The 18,268-nt window shown below is 37.4% G+C and overlaps 1 protein-coding gene across 10 annotated transcripts in view; it reads left to right on the top strand.

Annotated features, from left to right (window-relative positions):
- USP40 (ubiquitin specific peptidase 40) overlaps nt 1-18,268 on the top strand; it is a 74,160-nt gene that overhangs the window by 13,537 nt on the left and 42,355 nt on the right. For 9 of the 10 annotated variants that reach the window (XR_013960650.1, XR_013960651.1, XR_013960652.1 and 6 more), the window contains 6 exons: nt 1,036-1,179; nt 3,850-3,978; nt 6,002-6,097; nt 9,378-9,485; nt 12,802-13,102; nt 16,950-17,031. Coding sequence is in view for 7 of the 10 variants with exons in the window: in XM_080669251.1 (XP_080525377.1) it covers nt 1,036-1,179; nt 3,850-3,978; nt 6,002-6,097; nt 9,378-9,485; nt 12,802-13,102; nt 16,950-17,031 (860 nt within the window). In the remaining 3 variants the exon portion in view is untranslated. The remainder of the gene's footprint in view (nt 1-1,035; nt 1,180-3,849; nt 3,979-6,001; nt 6,098-9,377; nt 9,486-12,801; nt 13,103-16,949; nt 17,032-18,268) is intronic. The other variant, XM_080669252.1, reaches the window with a different exon arrangement.

The following is an 18,268-nucleotide window of genomic DNA, read 5'->3' as shown; positions in this document are numbered from 1 at the left end:
GTTAGTTTTTTAGACTTATTTGAAAATCTACCATGTGGTTAAATTGCTGTTTTATCATTTAATTTTTTTTATTTTCTACTTGATTTTTAGGATTGTTTTACATATATTTTTAGGAATGTTAAATATTTATGATTTGGGATAATTTTATATATGAGGAAGGATGTTTTGCCCCCCTTATATGCCATTAGTGTAAGGGGGTTGGGAAAAGCTGATGACTTTTTTAAAAAAAATTGATTTTAGGGAGAGAGAGAGAAACATCAGTTTGTTGTTCCACATATTTATGCATTCATTGGTTGCCTCTTGTATGTGCTCTGTTCAGAGACCGAACCCACAACCATGGCATATCAGGATGACACTCTAACCAAATGAGCTACCTGGCTAGGGCTAAAAGCTGATGACTTAAAAAAACAAAACAAACAAACAAAAAACAACCCTTAATTACGTGTTTTGTTTTAAAGCAAGAAATTTTTTAAAAACTTCTTACCTGGGTAAGAACAGTAACTATAAAACCCCAATCAGTAGATCTTAATGTTTGGGGAGTTAGAGCACTTTTGAAAGTCTAATGAAAGCTATGGATCTTCTTTTCATAAAAATACATGAACATGTACAATTTTGATATTTCAAGGGTCCAGATCCATTGAAAGAGGTCCAGGGATTCCAGATTAAGAGCTCCAGCTCTTTAGTAAATAAAAGGAAGAAGATGAAAGGCCAGGACTTGGGCAGGAAAGAAACATTGTTAGGGAGGGGAACATCCAGTTATAACATGCTCATCAGATAGCTTTGATTTTAGGGTATGAACACTAAAAACATAAATTGGGTTGTAAATTTTTGTTGTAAGCATAAATGAGTGATACCACTTTTAGTCCTATAAAATAGATGAGTTTGTATCAAGGGCTATATTCAGTTCATCATGGTGAGTTTGTGATATAAGGACATATTCCTCTTAAAATTATGTCATAATTTGCTTTGTTTAAGAAACATGTATTCTTTTATGCAACTGCTTTTTAAAAACTTAAAAAATTTTTCTTTTAACAGTCGGCCAAATTACGTAAGCTGCCTCCCTTTCTTACTGTTTCATTATTAAGATTTAATTTTGATTTTGTGAAGTGTGAACGATACAAGGAAACTAGCTGTTACACATTCCCTCTTCGGATCAATCTCAAGCCTTTTTGTGAACAGGTTTGAACTCTTTTATTTTTAAATTTTTTTTCTTCCTCTCAATATTGAATTCTTAACTGACCTGGTTTTCAGTTGGCTTATTGCAGAATCTCAGCCATGGCACTATGCTGTCCCATGCTTGTAGGATGTGAGGCGACATTCCTGGTAGATGATAGCAGCAACCTCCCCCTCCTCTCCAATAGTGACAGAAATGTATTCAAACCTTGTCAAATGTCCATGTCTCCTGCAGGAAGGGGAATTGGTAGAATTACACATTTAGAAAGTGACCAGGTAACTGGAATTTACTAGCCTGGGATTTGTAGTACTTAAGACTTGGGCAAGAGAAAGTTTGAAAACAAATTAATTGCATAATCAATCTACTTTATAAGCCACTTAAAAATATCCTCCTATATAATAAAGAGGTAATATGCAAATTGACCATCACTCCAACACAAGATGGCCGCCCCCATGTGGTCAAAGATGGCTGCCACAAGATGGCCGGCAGGGGAGGGCAGTTGGGGGTGACCAGGCCTGCAGGGGAGGACAGTTAGGGGTGACCAGGCTGGCGGGGGAGGGCAGTTAGGGGAGATCAGGCTGGCAGGGGAGGGCAGTTAGGGGCAATTGGGCTGGCAGGGGAGCAGTTAGGTGTCGATCAGGCTGGCAGGGGAGTAGTTAGGGGTGATCAGGCTGACAGACAGAAGCAGTTAGGGGCAATCAGGCAGGCAGGCAGGCAGGCAGGCGAGCGGTTGGGAGCCAGCAGTCCTGGACTGTGAGAGGGATGTCCGACTGCCCATGGGATTGGGACTAAACGGGCAGTCGGAAATCCCTCAAGGGGTCCCAGATTGGAGAGGGTGCAGGCTGGGCTGAGGGAGACACCATCCACCCCCCGCCCTGTGCACGAATTTCGTGCATCGGGCCTCTAGTTTTCTATATAATTGTTACACATGTCAAGATCACAATGACCAGACTGATGTATTTCTTATTACAAATCATTCTTTATATGTTTATTAAGACCAGAACATTTATTAGCTTGCTATTGAATTTCTATGCATGAAAGTAATTTTTTAAAATATTCTTAAATTTAGGTGGGTCTTCCTCTACTTCAAGCCTAATTACTGAGCTTTTGGTTGTTTTATTATATGAACTAGAGGCCCGATGCACGAAGATTTGTGCAAGAATAGGCCTTCCTTCCCCTGGCTGCCGGCACTGCTTTTGCTCCAGCTGGAACCGCCTTTCCGCATTTGCTCCGGCCCGGAGCCACCTTCTGCCTCTAGCCTTGTCACGTCAATTTGCATATTCCCTTCTTACTGGCTGTGGGTGCCGCCGTCTTTGTGGTGGAGTTACGGTCAATTTGCATATTCCATCTTTATTATATAAGATTACCATTCAAAGGTTGTAATTTGTGTTGGCCCTGAGTTTGTTATTATACACATAGAATAAACAGTTTTTCCAGAGTGTCAGTGTACTTGTTCCTCCATTTACTCCTACAACACACACACACACACACACACACACACACACACACACACACACACTGTTTTTCAGGATAATTGAGCTATCTTTTCCAGTTTTATTGAGAAATAATTGGCATACATCAGTTTATAAGTTTAAGGTGTACAGCATGATAGCTTGATTTACATGTATGTGAAATGATTGCCACAATAGGTTTCGTTAACATCCATCATCTCATATAGGAAAATTTTTGTCCTTTTATAAACAGCAGTTTGTCAAATGATTTTTACATACTTTGAAATAACAAAACTGAAATAAGGAAAACATTAAGCATTTATCCAAGAAATTTGTAATATTTCTTTTTGATACCTGTATTAATGAAAAAAATGACCACTTCTCATCTTTGTTTATATCTCTCTTGTCTTTCGCTTGAACCAGACATTTTAAAAAAAAAATGCTGCTTACTTTAATAGTATAATTTTTTAAGAAAATACATTTCTCAAATAATTGGGATCCCTTCAAATAGCACCCATATGCAAAGTATCTCTTAACCTAAAGTAGATTTTTCTTTTAAATGCCAGTGTAGGTGTTCATCTGTTGGGTCACTCATATTATAGAGCACATTAATTACAGAAAAGTTTGATTATAGAATTAATAAGTTAACAAAAAACTTTTTCATTCCACTAAACTGCCTCTAAACAAAACCAGCTAGTATTCATAATTGCTAAATTCCTCTTATATGCAGAGGACCAAATGTCAGGAGTGGTGACAGATACGGCTTTGACTTTCAGGCACATTATAAATCTAGTTGGAGCACAGGAAAAATTTACCAGCTAAAGACCACATTTAAAGTGGCAAAATAGGTATCATACAAAGATGGGCTTGCCAAGACTCACAGACGCACTGATAGGCAAGTGTGTTTTGTTATCACATTGGCTTACATGATCTTAGCCAAACTACATAAAAGTAGCATCTTGTTTGGGTATGTGTTTTCATGTTTAAGCAAGACACAGAATGTGATTGGTATAGTGTGCTTGGTATTGGATCAATGATAGATAATCTTCTAAGAATTAAGCATTTTAAAATTTAAAGTCAGTTGTTCAAATTTATCTCAATTTACCCTTAAATAACAATAATAAACAGTGAAATTTTTATTTTAGTAGTTAAAATTCCTTTGCCCTTTGGTTATGTATCTTCTCACTTTGTGTAAACTATATCCATGTTTATGTCCTTTTGTAGAGTGAACTGGGTGACTTGGAATACATGTATGACCTCTTCTCAGTTATTATACACAAAGGTGGTTGCTATGGAGGGCACTATCATGTGTATATTAAAGATGTCGATCATTTGGGAAATTGGCAATTTCAGGTGAGCATGGACATTAATTTAGAAGTATCTTTGAATTATTTTTCCTTTTCTAGTCCTATTATTTGGTGAAGATAATCTTTTGCCATTTATTATATATTCACTCTGTGGAATACTTTTATAGGCTCTGAAAGTGAGTATAGATAGTTTTAAATTTTTATTTCTAAACAATTTCATACTTATAGAAACATAGCCAGCAGAGTACAAACACGTGCTGTATACTCTTCACCTAGATTCTCCAATTAACATTTTGCCACATTTGTGCAAGCACACACTCTTTGTACACACACATGCACGTGTGTGCGCACATACACAGAGTTAACATTATGATTGTTAGTGCTGAACCATTTGAAGTTTAAGTTTATCCTTAAATATGTCAGTGCTTACCTCATGAAAACGAGGACATTCCCTTACATAAGCAGAAATCAAAATCAGCAACTTCAGCACTGATATCATCTTTTTAGCTAACATTTAATTTATATTCAGATTTCATCATTTGTCTGATCCAAATCCTTTATAGCATTTTCTTTCCCACTCTAGTAACAAGTCCAGCATCATGAAATGCATTTAGTTAGCATATCACTTAAGTCCTTTAATCAGTAGTTCCTTAGCTTTTCTTCTGTCTTTCATGGCAACAACCAAAGATGATGAAGATTTTCCTCCTATGCTGTCTTCTAAAAGTTTGTGGGTTTTTTTTTGGGTTTTGGGTTTTTTGGATTTTTATTTTTTTATTTATTTTTTAAAACTTTTTTACTTTTTTTTAAATTTTGTTGGTTTGACATTGGTTAATAAAATTATATAGTCTTCATGTGTACAGTTCTATAATACATCATCTGTATATTGTATTGCATGTTAAACACCCCAGTTAAAAGTTTGTTTTTCATTTACATTAAAATTTCATTCTTCCTGGAATGATCTCTTGTGAATGTTGTGAGATTTTTTTTTCCATTTGGGTACCCAACTGCCCATTACCATTTATTCAGTAATCAATTTTTTACCCACCAATCTAGAATGCCAATCCTGTTATATCAATTGTTTATGTATGTGTGGATCCATTTGGGGCGTTCTTTTCTGTTCCATACTTTTTTTCCATTCCTAGGCAAACACCACATTTTAATTTCTGTACCTTTAAAAGAAGTCATGCCATGTGGTAGGGCAAGGTCTCCCTCTGTGTTGTTATTTTTCAGGAGCATTGTGCCTGTCCCCACTCTTTATGCTTCTGTGAGCATTTCTAGAATCAGCTTGTCAGTGTTCTCTCCCATGCTTAGGGGGGTTTTTAATCTACATATGAAAATGATATATTTTTTCATTTTTTAGTGTTTCTTTAACATTTTATGGAAAAGTTTTGAATAGACTCAAGAAAAGAACTTCCAGATGTTCTGAGGAAAAGCCTGAACTGAGATTCTAATTCTAATTATTTCCAGTGGGCAAAATTATGATGCATTACCCATCAACCCCAAACTCTCCACCAGTTTTCAAATGTAACTAAAACATAATAAAATGTCAAAATGTAAGAGAGAAATCATTATGTTAGGATGTAGAAGACTTAAAACATATCTTCTTGATTATCAAACAATTAATTATGTTATTAATGAATAGTTGCTCCACATGTAGTAATATGGCTTCTGTTGGTGCTGAGAAAATGTAACTCACTGTATTGTGCTAGAAGCTTTACTTATCTCACAATCCTAATTTATAGATGAGGTCACAGAGATGAAAATAACTTGTCCAGGATTATTCAAGCAAACCTGGAATTCAAAGCCATATACAAATTTTATTGTTTTTATTGTCATTTCTCCATCTTGAAACCTCCATAGCATAAACATTCCTATTTTGTTACTTACAATTTAAGGGATTGGTGATAAAAAAGTTTTTTTATATTTAAAAAAAATTTTTTTTCAGTTTCAGTTTATATTCAATATTACTTTGTATTAGTTCCAGATGTACAGCATAGTGGTTAGACAATCATATACTTTACAAAGTGTTTCCCCCGTGATAGAAACTTTTTTATTGTTTTCTTCTCTAGGAGGAAAAAAGTAAACCAGATGTGAATATGAAAGATCTTCAGAATGAAGAAGAGATTGATGATCCACTGATGATTCTAAAAGCAATCTTATCACAGGTAGAGAGTGTGCTTATATTTGTGTGTGTATATCTACTAGGTGTACTGGTTAATAATGGCAGATTTTGTAATCAAAGAAAACACGATAATTTCAAGAGAAACATCAAAAGTGCTTTATTCCAAGTAACGTCCATCGCTAGCTACACATTTCCCCCATCTTTAGGTAATTTGTGGTTACTGTCCCAATAGAACTCTTATTGTTTTGAGGCAAACCATTCAGAGACCCAGTTTTCCACTTCTTCCTATGTTTTGAAGTGCTGCTCAGAAAGTGCATGTGCCATCGATCGGAACAAGTGGTAATCTGAAGGAGCAAGGTCTGGAGAATATGGCGGGTGGGTTAGTACTTCCTAGGCAAGATCTTTTAACGTGTCTTTAACTGGTTTTGAAGTGTGTGATGGTGTGTTATCATGAAGCAAAATTACTTTGCCTTGTCTTCTGGCCCATTCTGGTTGTTTCACGATCAAAGCGTGGTTCAAATTGATTATTTGTTGTCAGTAGCAATAAGTATTAACGTTTTCACCTGGTTTTAGCTCATAATATACCACACCTTCCTGATCCCACCAAATGCAGAGCATTGTCTTCTTTCTGAAGTGAGTTGGCCTTGCAGTCGATGTTGATGGTTGACCTGGATCAACCCATGATTTTGTGCATTTGGGATTCTCAAAATAAATCCACTTTTCATTGCCAGTCACAATTCGATGCAAAAAAGACTTTCGTGCTGTTGAAGCAAGGTTTGACTGATGACTTTTCGGTTTTCCATTTGTCTTTCGTTCAGTTGATGGGGCACCCATTTTCCTTCCTTTAAAATCTTTCCCATTGCTTGTAAACGATCGGAAATTATTTGCTGAGCAATGTTTAATCTTACTGCAAGTTGTTTTTGTTTTTTAAAATATATATTTTTATTGATTTTTTTACAGAGAGGAAGGGAGAAGGATAGAGAGTTAGAAACATCAATTGAGAGAGAAACATCGATCAGCTGCCTCCTGCACACCCCCTACTGGGGATGTGCCCGCAACCAAGGTACATGTCCTTGACACCGGAATCAAACCTGGGACCCTTCAGTCCGTAGGCCGACGCTCTATCCACTGAGCCAAACCTGTCAGGGCTGCAAGTTGTTTTTGAGTTTGACACACATCTTCATCCAATAATGCTTGTAATTGTTGGTCTTCAAACTATTTCGGTTGACCTGGACGTTCTTTGTCTTTCACATCAAAATCATCACTTTTAAAGCATTTAAACCAGTGTTCACAAGTATCTTGAGATGGAGCATGTTCACCATAAGCTTTCCAAAGTATACAACAACTTTTTCTTCAAAATAAAGTAATGAATTAAAACTTCCCACAAATGTTCTTTTTGGCACAAAATTCGACATTTTTAAGCGTAAAAATATCTATGATGTTAACACCTTCAGCAAAATTGACATATGAAGTTTTGAAGCTTGCTGTCCATACAACAAAATAGCATACAGTATCAAATCGCATATATATCAACATAAGTGTAACTCCATCTATTGAAAAAAACCCGCATTATTAACTGGTACACCTAGTATATCAGATATATGTAAATGAGATTGATTTGGTGGATTGATACTGTCTTTTTCCTTTGGACATTATGTCTCTTTTTAATATTTTATTTTTATTGGAAACTTTCTGGTTCTAAAAGAAATACATATTCATAGTAGAAAACTTGAGAGAGAAAAAAACCTAGAAAATATATAAAAAAATAAAAAGTGTAAATAAACCAAATGCTCAGTCATTGTTGACACTTTGACTATATTCTTTGCATTGTTTTCTTTGTGTTTACACACTTATATTGGGACTAGAGGCCCGGTGCGCAAAAATGTGTGTACTCAGGGAGGTCCCTCAGCCCAGCCTGCACCCTCTCATAGTCCGGGACCCCTCAGGGGATGTGCACCTGCCAGCTTAGGCCTGCTCCCCGGGGAATTGGGCCTAAGCTGGCAGTCAGACATCCCTCTGGCAGCTCGGGAGCCCTTGGGGGATGTCTGACTGCGGCTCCCCGGGGGGAGCGGGCCTAAGCCGCAGACATGCTTAGCGCTGCTGAGGAGGTAGGAGAGGCTCTCACCACCACCGCTGCACTTGGAGTCATCAGCCCGGCTTGTGGCTGAGCGGAGCTCTCCCTGTGGGAACGCACTGACCACCAGGGGGCAGCTCCTGTGCTGAGTGTCTGCCCTCTGGTGGTCAGTGCACATCATAGTGACCGGTTATTCCCCCATTAGAGTCAATTTGCATATTACCCTTTTATTATATAGGATTGAGTTATGGGTTTCTTTGGTATTACTATTGTCATTTTAAATAAAATTGGGATTCACTTTACATTCTGTTTTAGAATTTACTGTTTCCTATATTGTCCTTTAATATTTGTAGGACCTGAAGTTACGTCTCCTTTTTCATTCCTAATATTGGTAATACCTCATAAAGATGACTTTTAATGTTTGCTTAGTACCCTGTTGTAATAAATGGTAGGTCTCCTTTCACTTATTCACTCATTTGTAAACAGTTTTTTATAATTGTTTACTGGGGACTTAGGCTCAGTCCTTTAATTTTTTTTTAAATATATTTTATTAATTTTTTACAGAGAGGAAGAGAGAGGAGAGGGATAGAGAGCTAGAAACATTGATGAGAGAGAAACATCGATCAGCTGCCTCCTGCACACCCCCTACTGGGGATGTGCCTGCAACCAAGGCACGTGCCCTTGACCGGAATCGAACCTGGGACCCTTCAGTCCGCAGGCCGACGCTCTATCCACTGAGCCAAACCGGTTTCGGCAGGCTCAGTCCTCTAACTATATTGGTCCATGGTCACCATATTAGTCTACTAGGGTTGTCATAACAAAAGACCACAGACTGGGTGGCTTAAATCAATAGAAATTTATTTCCTCACAGTTCTGGAAGCTGTGAGTCCAAGATCAATTAAGGTCTGGTTTCTCTTGTAGCCTCTCTCCTTGTCTTGTAGATTCTGCCTTCTCTCTGTGTCCCATAGGCCTTTCCTGTGCATGTGCATCCCTGCTGTCTCTGTGTGTGCCCAGATTTCCACGTAGGGACACCAGTCAGATTGCATTAGCACCCACCCTAATGGCCTTGTTTTAACTTCTTTAAAGGTCATATCCAAAAATAGCCACAGTTGAAATTTTGAGGGTTAGGGATTCAAAATGGAATTTTGGTGTAGGTACAGGTCACATTTCATCCTGTAATGGTCACTTCTTACCATTGGTGAGTAATTGGAACAAATTTTCTTAAATGACTTTGTGTTTCTTTCATAAGGAGAAAAGTAATCTGATTCTTGTTGATCTGCTGGGCCAGAAACTTTTGAAAAAGATAGGAATATCTTGGAACAAGAAGTACAGAAAACAGTATGGACCACTACGAAAGGTAATACATGACATTCTTATAGAAAGCCCTTTTCTCATGAAATCTTATTATGATCCCAGCAACGAGAATTCTTTGAAGAAAATTTAAATTAGGTGAAAATAAAATCAGTATTTTTGTTTAATGGTTAGAATTCCATTAAGTTACTTATTATTAAGTTAAATAATGTATCATAGAATCAAGAAGTATGTAAAAGAAAAGGGGAGGGGCTTTTAATCAAAATAGCCAAATAATGTCAAAAAGTTCATACCCTAACACTTATCATTTTACTTACAGAAATGTCTTCAGGTATTCACCCAAATTTCACTTTATCTTTTACACACACTTCTAGTAAACTTAGTGATCTGGTTTCCTAGGCTGTACAATCAGATGTAGAAACTGGTACTGCCAGAAATGAGATAACTCAACTGAAAACAAGCAGAACACACAATAAATATTTGGAAGCTATTTCTTACAGAAGCAAAGAGCTTACTTCAATAAGTGTTTAAGTGCATCCTTTAATTAGATGACAGTTGATAAATGAATGTTTAATGACCCTGAGTTCATAGAAGGTTTGAAGGTTTTCATTTAAAATGGTTGAGTCAATGTTTCAGTATGTCATTTTTAAGTATATTAGCTATGCAGGTTTTAAAATATATGTATAAACTAGAGGCCCGAAGATTCATGCAAGAACGGGCCTTCCTTCCCCTGGCCTTTCCACCTTTGCTCCGGCCCGGAGCCGCCTTTCTGCCTTCCCACGCTACCCAGAGGCCCAGAGCGGCTGGGGCGGTGCGGAACGCCTGCTGCTCATCTGTTCTGTTTCATTGATTTCTGCTCTTTAATTATTTCTTTCCAACTCTGGGATTTAACTTGATCATTTTTTTTCTAGTTTCTTGAGTTGGTGTCTCACTTGTTTTTAAACCTTTTAATATATGCTTTTGTGTGTGTGTGTGTGTGTGTGTGTGTGTGTGTGTGTGTGTGTGAAGAAATGTTTATTGACTTAATATAATACATAATATAGAATATTCAAAATACAATGTGATATAAATGTCACTACTGCAGTTATCACAATAATTCTTGTTTTCATTAAAGTTTGTTGATAAAATTTTTGTGAAATCTATATTCTTGATCAGTGCTTAGGAAGAGTAGGCGATACTAAGTGGGGGTGGATGGAGATAATGCTATGAGAACCTAGTAAGGTGTGTCTACATATCTGGCACTTAATTAGTTACTTCCTTTACATAACACAATATATAATACTCTATATAGATACTGAGAAAGCTAAATGAATGTACAGACTCCCTAGTCATCCATCAAGTGCAGTAGGCTAAAGCCCATATTCATTTCTGGGTTTTATTCATAAAGTAAATTGAGGTCTCGGGTGTCAAGGAATTCACCTTCCTTGAAGAACAAAGCATTAAGTTCTTAAGGAAAGTAGGCTCCACTTTCAGTCTCATCAGAGTTTAGAACAATGGGTTTTTGTGGTTCAACACATGCTTTTAAAGCTATAAATTTTCCTTCTAATCACTAATTTAGCTGTAGCTAAATTTGACATTTTCATTATAATTTAGTTAACAATATTTTGTAATTTCCTTTTGATTCTTTCTTTGACTCATGAGTATTTTGGAAGTGTGTTGCTTAATTTCCAAATATTTGGGGGATGTCTGAGTTATCTTTTTGTTATATCTAGAAATTTATTTCTAATTAATTCCCTTGTGATTTAAGAACATGCTATGGTTTTAATTCTTTTAAATTTATTGAGACTTTGCTTGAACTCTCCTCTACCATGCACTGATACAAACCAAAAAGTGGTTTATTAATGTAAAACTCATCTAGTTTGTGTCTTGTTATTTGAAGGATTATGTTTCCTCCACTTTGTGCCTGCTTTTGGTTACTCTGCAAACAGTTTTCATTATTTTATCTAGAGTTTATCATTTTTATTAGGAGGGTTAGTTCAGTAAAAGTTCTCTGCTGCTAAGAGTTAATCTCAACCATCAAGCAAAGAAAAAGTTAACTCTTCAGAAAGTTCATTACTCAGAGGTTTCAAGTGTTTGATATTTTATTGTACCTAAAACAAGTTAGCTACAAACCTATTTTATCAACTGTTACACAGTGTTAACAGTATTTTGTGTCATACCCTATGCCCTTCTATCTATACTAATAAAAGCCTAGGTGGTCCTCACGCCCTCAGGTGACGCCCTCACAAGATGGCCGCTTTCATGGTGCCACAAGATGGCCAGCAGGGGAGGGCAGTTGGGGGTGAGCAGGCCGGCAGGGGAGGGCAGCTGGGGGTGACCAGGCAGGCAGGGGAGGGCAGTTGGGGGCGACCAGGCCTGCAGGAGTGGGTAGTTGGGGGCAATCAGGCTGGCAGGTGAGCAGTTAGGTGTCAATCAGGCCAGCAGGGGAGCAGTTAGGAGGCGATCAGGCTGGCAGGCAGAAGCGGTTAGGAACCAGCAGTCCTGGATTGTGAGAGGGATGTCCAAGGGGTCCCAGATTAGAGAGGGTGCAGGCCGGGCTGAGGGACCCCCCCCCCATGCACGAATTTCATGTACCAGGCCTCTAGTTTGTAATAAAATAATACTTCAGATTTGAGAGTTGGCATTATCAGTGAATGTTACATGTACCTGCCAAGCAGTTTCCTATATAAGGTAACTTTGTGCTGAGAGAAAAGGAGATGCAAAGCTGCACAGAGATTAGGGAATGAGAGAAGAGGGAGCGGTGGGATAGGCAGTGGAGAGAGAACAGTGTTCTTCCTAATCCTTTAGCTAGAAGAACATGAGAAATGGTCTTTGGGATTATGACAAGCCTTTTTATGCTTTGATTTCCTGAGCTAGCCTAGCGTGTCAGCTTCCAGGAAAGAAAACATTCAATTTAGTTAATGTTAAGCAATAATTTAGGCTTATAATTTCTACCTTATCCCAGCAGAGTTAATCTGAGTCACTAGTCTTGAAATTATCTTCTCTGAGGCTTTACCATGTGATTGCCTTTGTTTTGTGCTTTGTTTCGGTTGCTTTAAATATTTTAAAACTGCTTGTTCTTCCAAATCTGTTTCCATAAAGTACTTTTTAAAACAGCATTATTGAGGTATAATGAAAATATTTTTTAGATTGTAGCATGACAACTTTCTTGATACAACTATTAGACTAATGGAGAGAACTTTGATTTTTATTAAATGTTTTATTATGGCTGAAATAGCTGTTTTTTCCCTCGTAGCTGGTCAGGCCAAAAATAAAAGGGAAGTTAAAATATCTAATATCAGAAAGGAATACGAAGGTTTTTTAAAAGATCACTTCTAATCTTATTTTTTGTTAACCTAGTATTTTTGTTTGTTTCTGTCTAGTTCTTACAGCTTCATTCTCAGATCTTTCTACTCAGTTCAGATGAAAGTACGGTTAGCCTATTGAAGAATTCTTCTCTGCAGGCTGAGTCTGATTTCCAAAGGAAGGATCAACAAATTTTCAAGACACTTACTTCAGAATCCCCAGGATTAAATGATAGAACCTCCTGTTCCCACTGGTTTGATATAAATGATTCCAAGGTCCAACCCATTGAGGAAAAGGATATTGAACAGCAATTTCAAGGCAAAGAGAGCGCCTATATGTTGTTTTACCGGAAATCCCAGTTGCAGAGACCACCTGAAGGTATGGAAAGAAAAATGTTCCTGTTTAAGTTGATGAGTTTAAAAAAAATAAATATTAAATGCTATTTGTATTGTTACCCTTTTAAAAGGAGGTTTACTCTTGAAACACTTAAAAATATTTTTAAGCTAATAGTAAGAAATATATGTTGCTGAAAAAAATCCAACCATCTGTCACTTTTTAAGATCCTATATTTCTAACTATTTTTTTCTCTAATATGAGGCCATAGTCAGATTTTCAGAATTGGGTTTTCTTGGATCACATACTGGGAGCAGATCTGTGTTGTTGCCCTGTCCTCAGGTGTGACTCTGTCATCTGGCCATGTGTTGCCTTTTAGTTCCCCTCGAGGTAATGTGTTTTCTGAGCAATTAAAGTATCTTTGATGTACTCTTTGTTGAACCTTCTAAGAGAGCTTGTACCAAGAGGTTAAACATTGAGACACACAATGATAAATTTTTAAATTTAAGCCACTAATATAAATCAGTGTGTAAGATTTGATCACTACCTAAGGTCTACTCAAAAGTAAAACATCCTAATCAGGAAGCTCTTTAGATTAAAGATGTGGTTAGAGATGAGGATACTGTTGTTAGAAAATAAGAAAGGTGATCATTTTTTTTTTATAAAGAATAAGAACAAAGCATTAATAATCTGTATGTCAGTGAAAGGGAATTAACTTTCTGGATCTGAAACAGTTACATAACTAATCTGTTGACCAGAAAGGGCTTTGTACTTTTCTAAGGGGAAGAAAGATATGATAATGGTTCTGATAAATATATTGTGGAGCAGAAGTCACAGTTATAATAACATATATTAACAGAAAAAGATTATCTTTAGATGGAGTATTGTCTTTTTCACTAAAATGAAGTTTAGTATGTACATAATTGAAATATGTACTAAATGACAGTTTTCTAATTAGCTTGGGAATTGAATAAAGGTTTAGCCAAAATTTTGATGGACTTTTTTGGGGAATGAAGGCATGAAACTTGGCAAAGTGATTCTAAAATTTACATAGATAAATCTATGAAAATTGAAGAAGGGGACTACTGAAGGAAAATTTGCTCTCAGTAAAAACATACTTATAAAGCTGTGATTATATTAATCACTTGAATGAAATTATAGTTCTTTTAATGTTTATGCAAAAAAGTAACTTAAGATGTATAAATATCCCTAGCTGGCTTGGCTCAGTGGATAGAGCATCGGCCAGTGGACTGAAAGGTCCCAGGTTCGATTTCCAGCCAAGGGCACATGCCTGGGTTGCGGGCTTGGTCCCCCAGTGTGGGGTGTGCAGAAGGCAGCCAATCAATGATCCTCTCTCATCATTGATGTTTCTATCTCTCTCTCCCTCTCCCTTCCTCTTCGAAAACAATAAAAATATATTTAAAAAAAATAAAAAAGATGTATAAATAGAAATATTTTTCTAATCTTAAGGTAAAAACCTTTCTAAGCTTAAAAGCAAAGAAAGAAAATTTAAGGAAAAGTGATATAAACCTTAAACAGTATTAAGCTATGGAAAATAGCAAAATATATGACGAATATATTTCCTCTATCTATAGAGTGCTTTTTCTATATATTCCATTGTCCTTAGTAGTAAATTGGGGAAAGTATATTTATAAATAAGCAATATGCAAAAAAAAAAGTAGGAACAACCAATAAACTGCAAATAGAAAAATTAAAAAAAATTAAAAAACAACAAGAAAGCCCACTGCATGGGAGAACATATTTGCCAATGTCATCTCTGATAAGGTTTTAATCTCCAAAATTTACAAGGAACTCATACAGCTTAACAAAAGGATGATAAACAGTCCAATCAAAAAATGGGCAAAGGTACTAAATAGACACTTTTCAGAAGAGGACATACAGAAGGCCAAGAGACACATGAAAACATGCTCAAAGTCACTAATCATCCGAGAGATGCAAATCAAAACAATGAAGTACCATCTCACACCTGCCAGAATGGCTGTCATCAACAAATGACAAGTGCTGGCGAGGATGTGGAGAAAAAGGAACCCTCGTGCATTGCTGGTGGGAATGCAGACTGGTGCAACCACTGTGGAGAACAGTATGGAGTTTCCTCAAAACATTAAAAATTAAATTCCCAGTCGACCCAGTAATCCCACTTCTAGGAATATGTTCCAAGAAATCAGAAACACCAATCAGAAAGGACATAGGCACCCTGTGTTCATAGCAGCACAATTTACCATAGCTAAGATTTGGAAACAGCCTAAGTGTCCATCAGCAGATGAGTGGATTAAAAAACAGTGGTGTGTCTACACAAAGGAATACTACACTGCTATAAAAAAGAAGGAACTTTTACCATTTGCAACAGCATGGATGGACCTGGAGAGCATTATGCTAAGCGAAATAAGCCAGTTAGAGAAAGATAAATATCACATGATCTCACTCATTTGTGGAATATAATGAACAACATAAACTGATGAACAAAAATAGATCCAGAGACAGAGAAACACCAAACGGACTGTTAAACCTCAGAGGGAAGGCAGGGGAGGGCGGGTGGGAATGTAAGCGATCAACCAAAGGACTTGTATGCATGCATATTAGCATAACCAATGGACACGGACACTGGGGTAATGTGGGCTTGTCCTGGGGGGTGGGAGTGGCCGGGGAGGGGTCGATGGGGGAAAAGGGAGACATATGTAATACTTTAAACAATAAAAAAAAGAAATTAATAGAAAGAAAGAAAATAATAAAAATAAAAAAACTCAACCTAACTCATAATAAAAAATGTGAATCAAAACAGCATTGAGTCCTGGCTGGTTTTTGCCTAGTGGTTAGAGCATTATCCTGGGAACCAAAGGGTCTCAGGTTCGATTCCTGGTCAAGGACATGTACCTCAGTTGCAGGTTCCCCAGTCCTGGTAGGGGTGTGCGTGGGAGGCAACCAATCAATGTGTCTCTCACATAGATGTTTCTCTCTCTCCTCGCGCCTTCCCTTCCCATTGATTTCTCTTTAGAGGTGAGGTTTAAAAATATCCACAGGTGAGGTTTAAAAAACAACACCGCATTGAGATGACACTCTTTTCCTACCACGTCAAATATTTCTAAGATTCTGATGCTCAACAGTTGGCATTTCCTCTATAGCTAGTAGGCATATAAAGTAATATAGCCAATTTGGTTATATATGTTTAAAACCCTTAAATTAATGCTACTTCTACAAATTTGTCTTGAAATAATCAGAGCTGTGTATAACTGTTTATGTTTGTTAACCACACTGTTTTGTAATAATGACTTATGGAAATCACCTTAATGTCTAACAGAAAGATTGGTTAGATTAATTATGCTATTTAAAGAATGGACAACTCTGCAGTCATTTAAAGCTTTGGAAAAATACTGAACAATATATGCAATGAAAAAGCAAGTTATAAATTTGTTGAATATAATTCCATTTTATAACAAATTTAATTGCTTTAAATAAGTGTGTGTGTGTGTGTGTGTGTGTGTGTGTGTGTGTACAAGACACATTGTGTAGTATAGAAAAAAAGACCAGAAGTATATATACCAAATTTTAGCAGTGTCTTTTGGGAATGGGATTATAGGTAATATCAATTTTAAAATGATTTTCAGAATTTTTATAGTGACAGTTGTTATCAAGAAGAAAATAGTTGGTGTTCTTTTTTAAAGGTATATTTAAAGAGAGTTGAAGGAACTGTGTACCTGTCATTTGTTCTAATGTTTTCACTTTTCAGATGGAAAACTGAGATCCAGAGAAAATGGTTGTTCACACAGATAGAGCTTTCTAGCTCCCAGCACAGTCCTTTCTAGTTTTCCTTGCTAATTTTCAGCAACCAGATTTCATTTAGTCAGCACAAGTTAATGAAAAATTTTGTTCACAGCTCGAGCTAATCCAAGATACAGGGTTCCATGTCATTTACTGAATGAAATGGATGCAGCTAACATTGAACTGCAAACAAAAAGGTAATTAACTTACTTTTAGAGATTGAATGGTTTTTCTAAAGGATTAATCTAAATTAGGTCTTAAGTATCCTATATAATAAAGAGGTAATATGTAAATTGACCCTCATGCCATCATAAGATGGCGATGTGCACAGCGGAGGCTTGGTTCCCATAACACAAGATGGCTGCACCCACAGTGGAGGCGGGGTTCCTGTAATGAGGGATCCACAGGGACCTGAGGCTGTGTGGTGCTGGGCCGGGGCGGGGGACCTGAGGCTGCACTCCCCGCCAGCCCTACAGGGCTTGATGGGGGACCTGAGGCTGCGCCCCCTGCCCAGCAGGGCTTGACGGGGGCCCTGGGCCCTGAGGCTGCACCCCCTTCCTGGCAGGGCTTGATGGGGGTGGGGCTGGCCAGGTCTGAATTGTGCCCAATGCGGGCGGGGCCAGCCAGGTCTGGGTCTCGTGCGATTTTGAGGCACGCGCAGGTTGGTGGGGACTTGACTCTGGGTCCTGCGGTGCACCCCAGACTCTGACAGGAGGAAGGTTTTCATATACATTTTACTAATTTTCTTTCATCTCTGACACTTCTATTATAGAGAAAGGGCAAATAGCAATATTAAAATATTTCCTCTAATTCCCTTTTAATGTGCATGAATTTTATGCACTGGGCCATTAGTTTAATAATGAAAATTAAAAAAGAAAAAAAGTCATCTAGTTAATGCCAATATCTGTTTTCAGCTGAATTTTTATAGTGAGATTATCTTTGACTTTGAAATTATCCTTATCGTGTGAGAGTGAACAAAATAATGACATGTAAATGGCCATTGCTAAGGAGGAATTGAACCCTAAGAAGACTAGAGAAATCTGTGAGCACATAATTAGCTAAATGAATTGTATCCTAGCCTGTCAGGTTATTCCCTTGGTACAAAGAGAACCTGCTGTGAAAATCACCCCTCATGTTTAAGTAGTTGTGGAGAACTGGCATGTAGTGACAGAAAAACAGAGATGGGCAAAGGAAGGAAATGTAGTCTACAAACTATGGGGCTTACTGTCAGTCTTGGTCAAAAACTTTTAATGGATTATTAAGGGGATGTTTTGTGAGAACTTGATGGTCTCAGCATTATTTTCTTTGAATGTCTAGCCTTGGCCCCCTGAAGAATTGGTTCTTTATTTGCTCTCTGACATGATCTGTGGGGTATTGGGTTAGAGAAATGGAAGTCCCATGGTCTTTTCATGGACCGAGGTGGCTGCTTATGTA

Source organism: Plecotus auritus (assembly GCF_963455305.1).
Source record: "Plecotus auritus genome assembly, chromosome: 5".
NCBI lineage: Eukaryota > Metazoa > Chordata > Mammalia > Chiroptera > Vespertilionidae > Plecotus > Plecotus auritus.
Note: the sequence above shows the minus strand (reverse complement) of the source record. Positions and strands in the feature narration are given on the sequence as shown.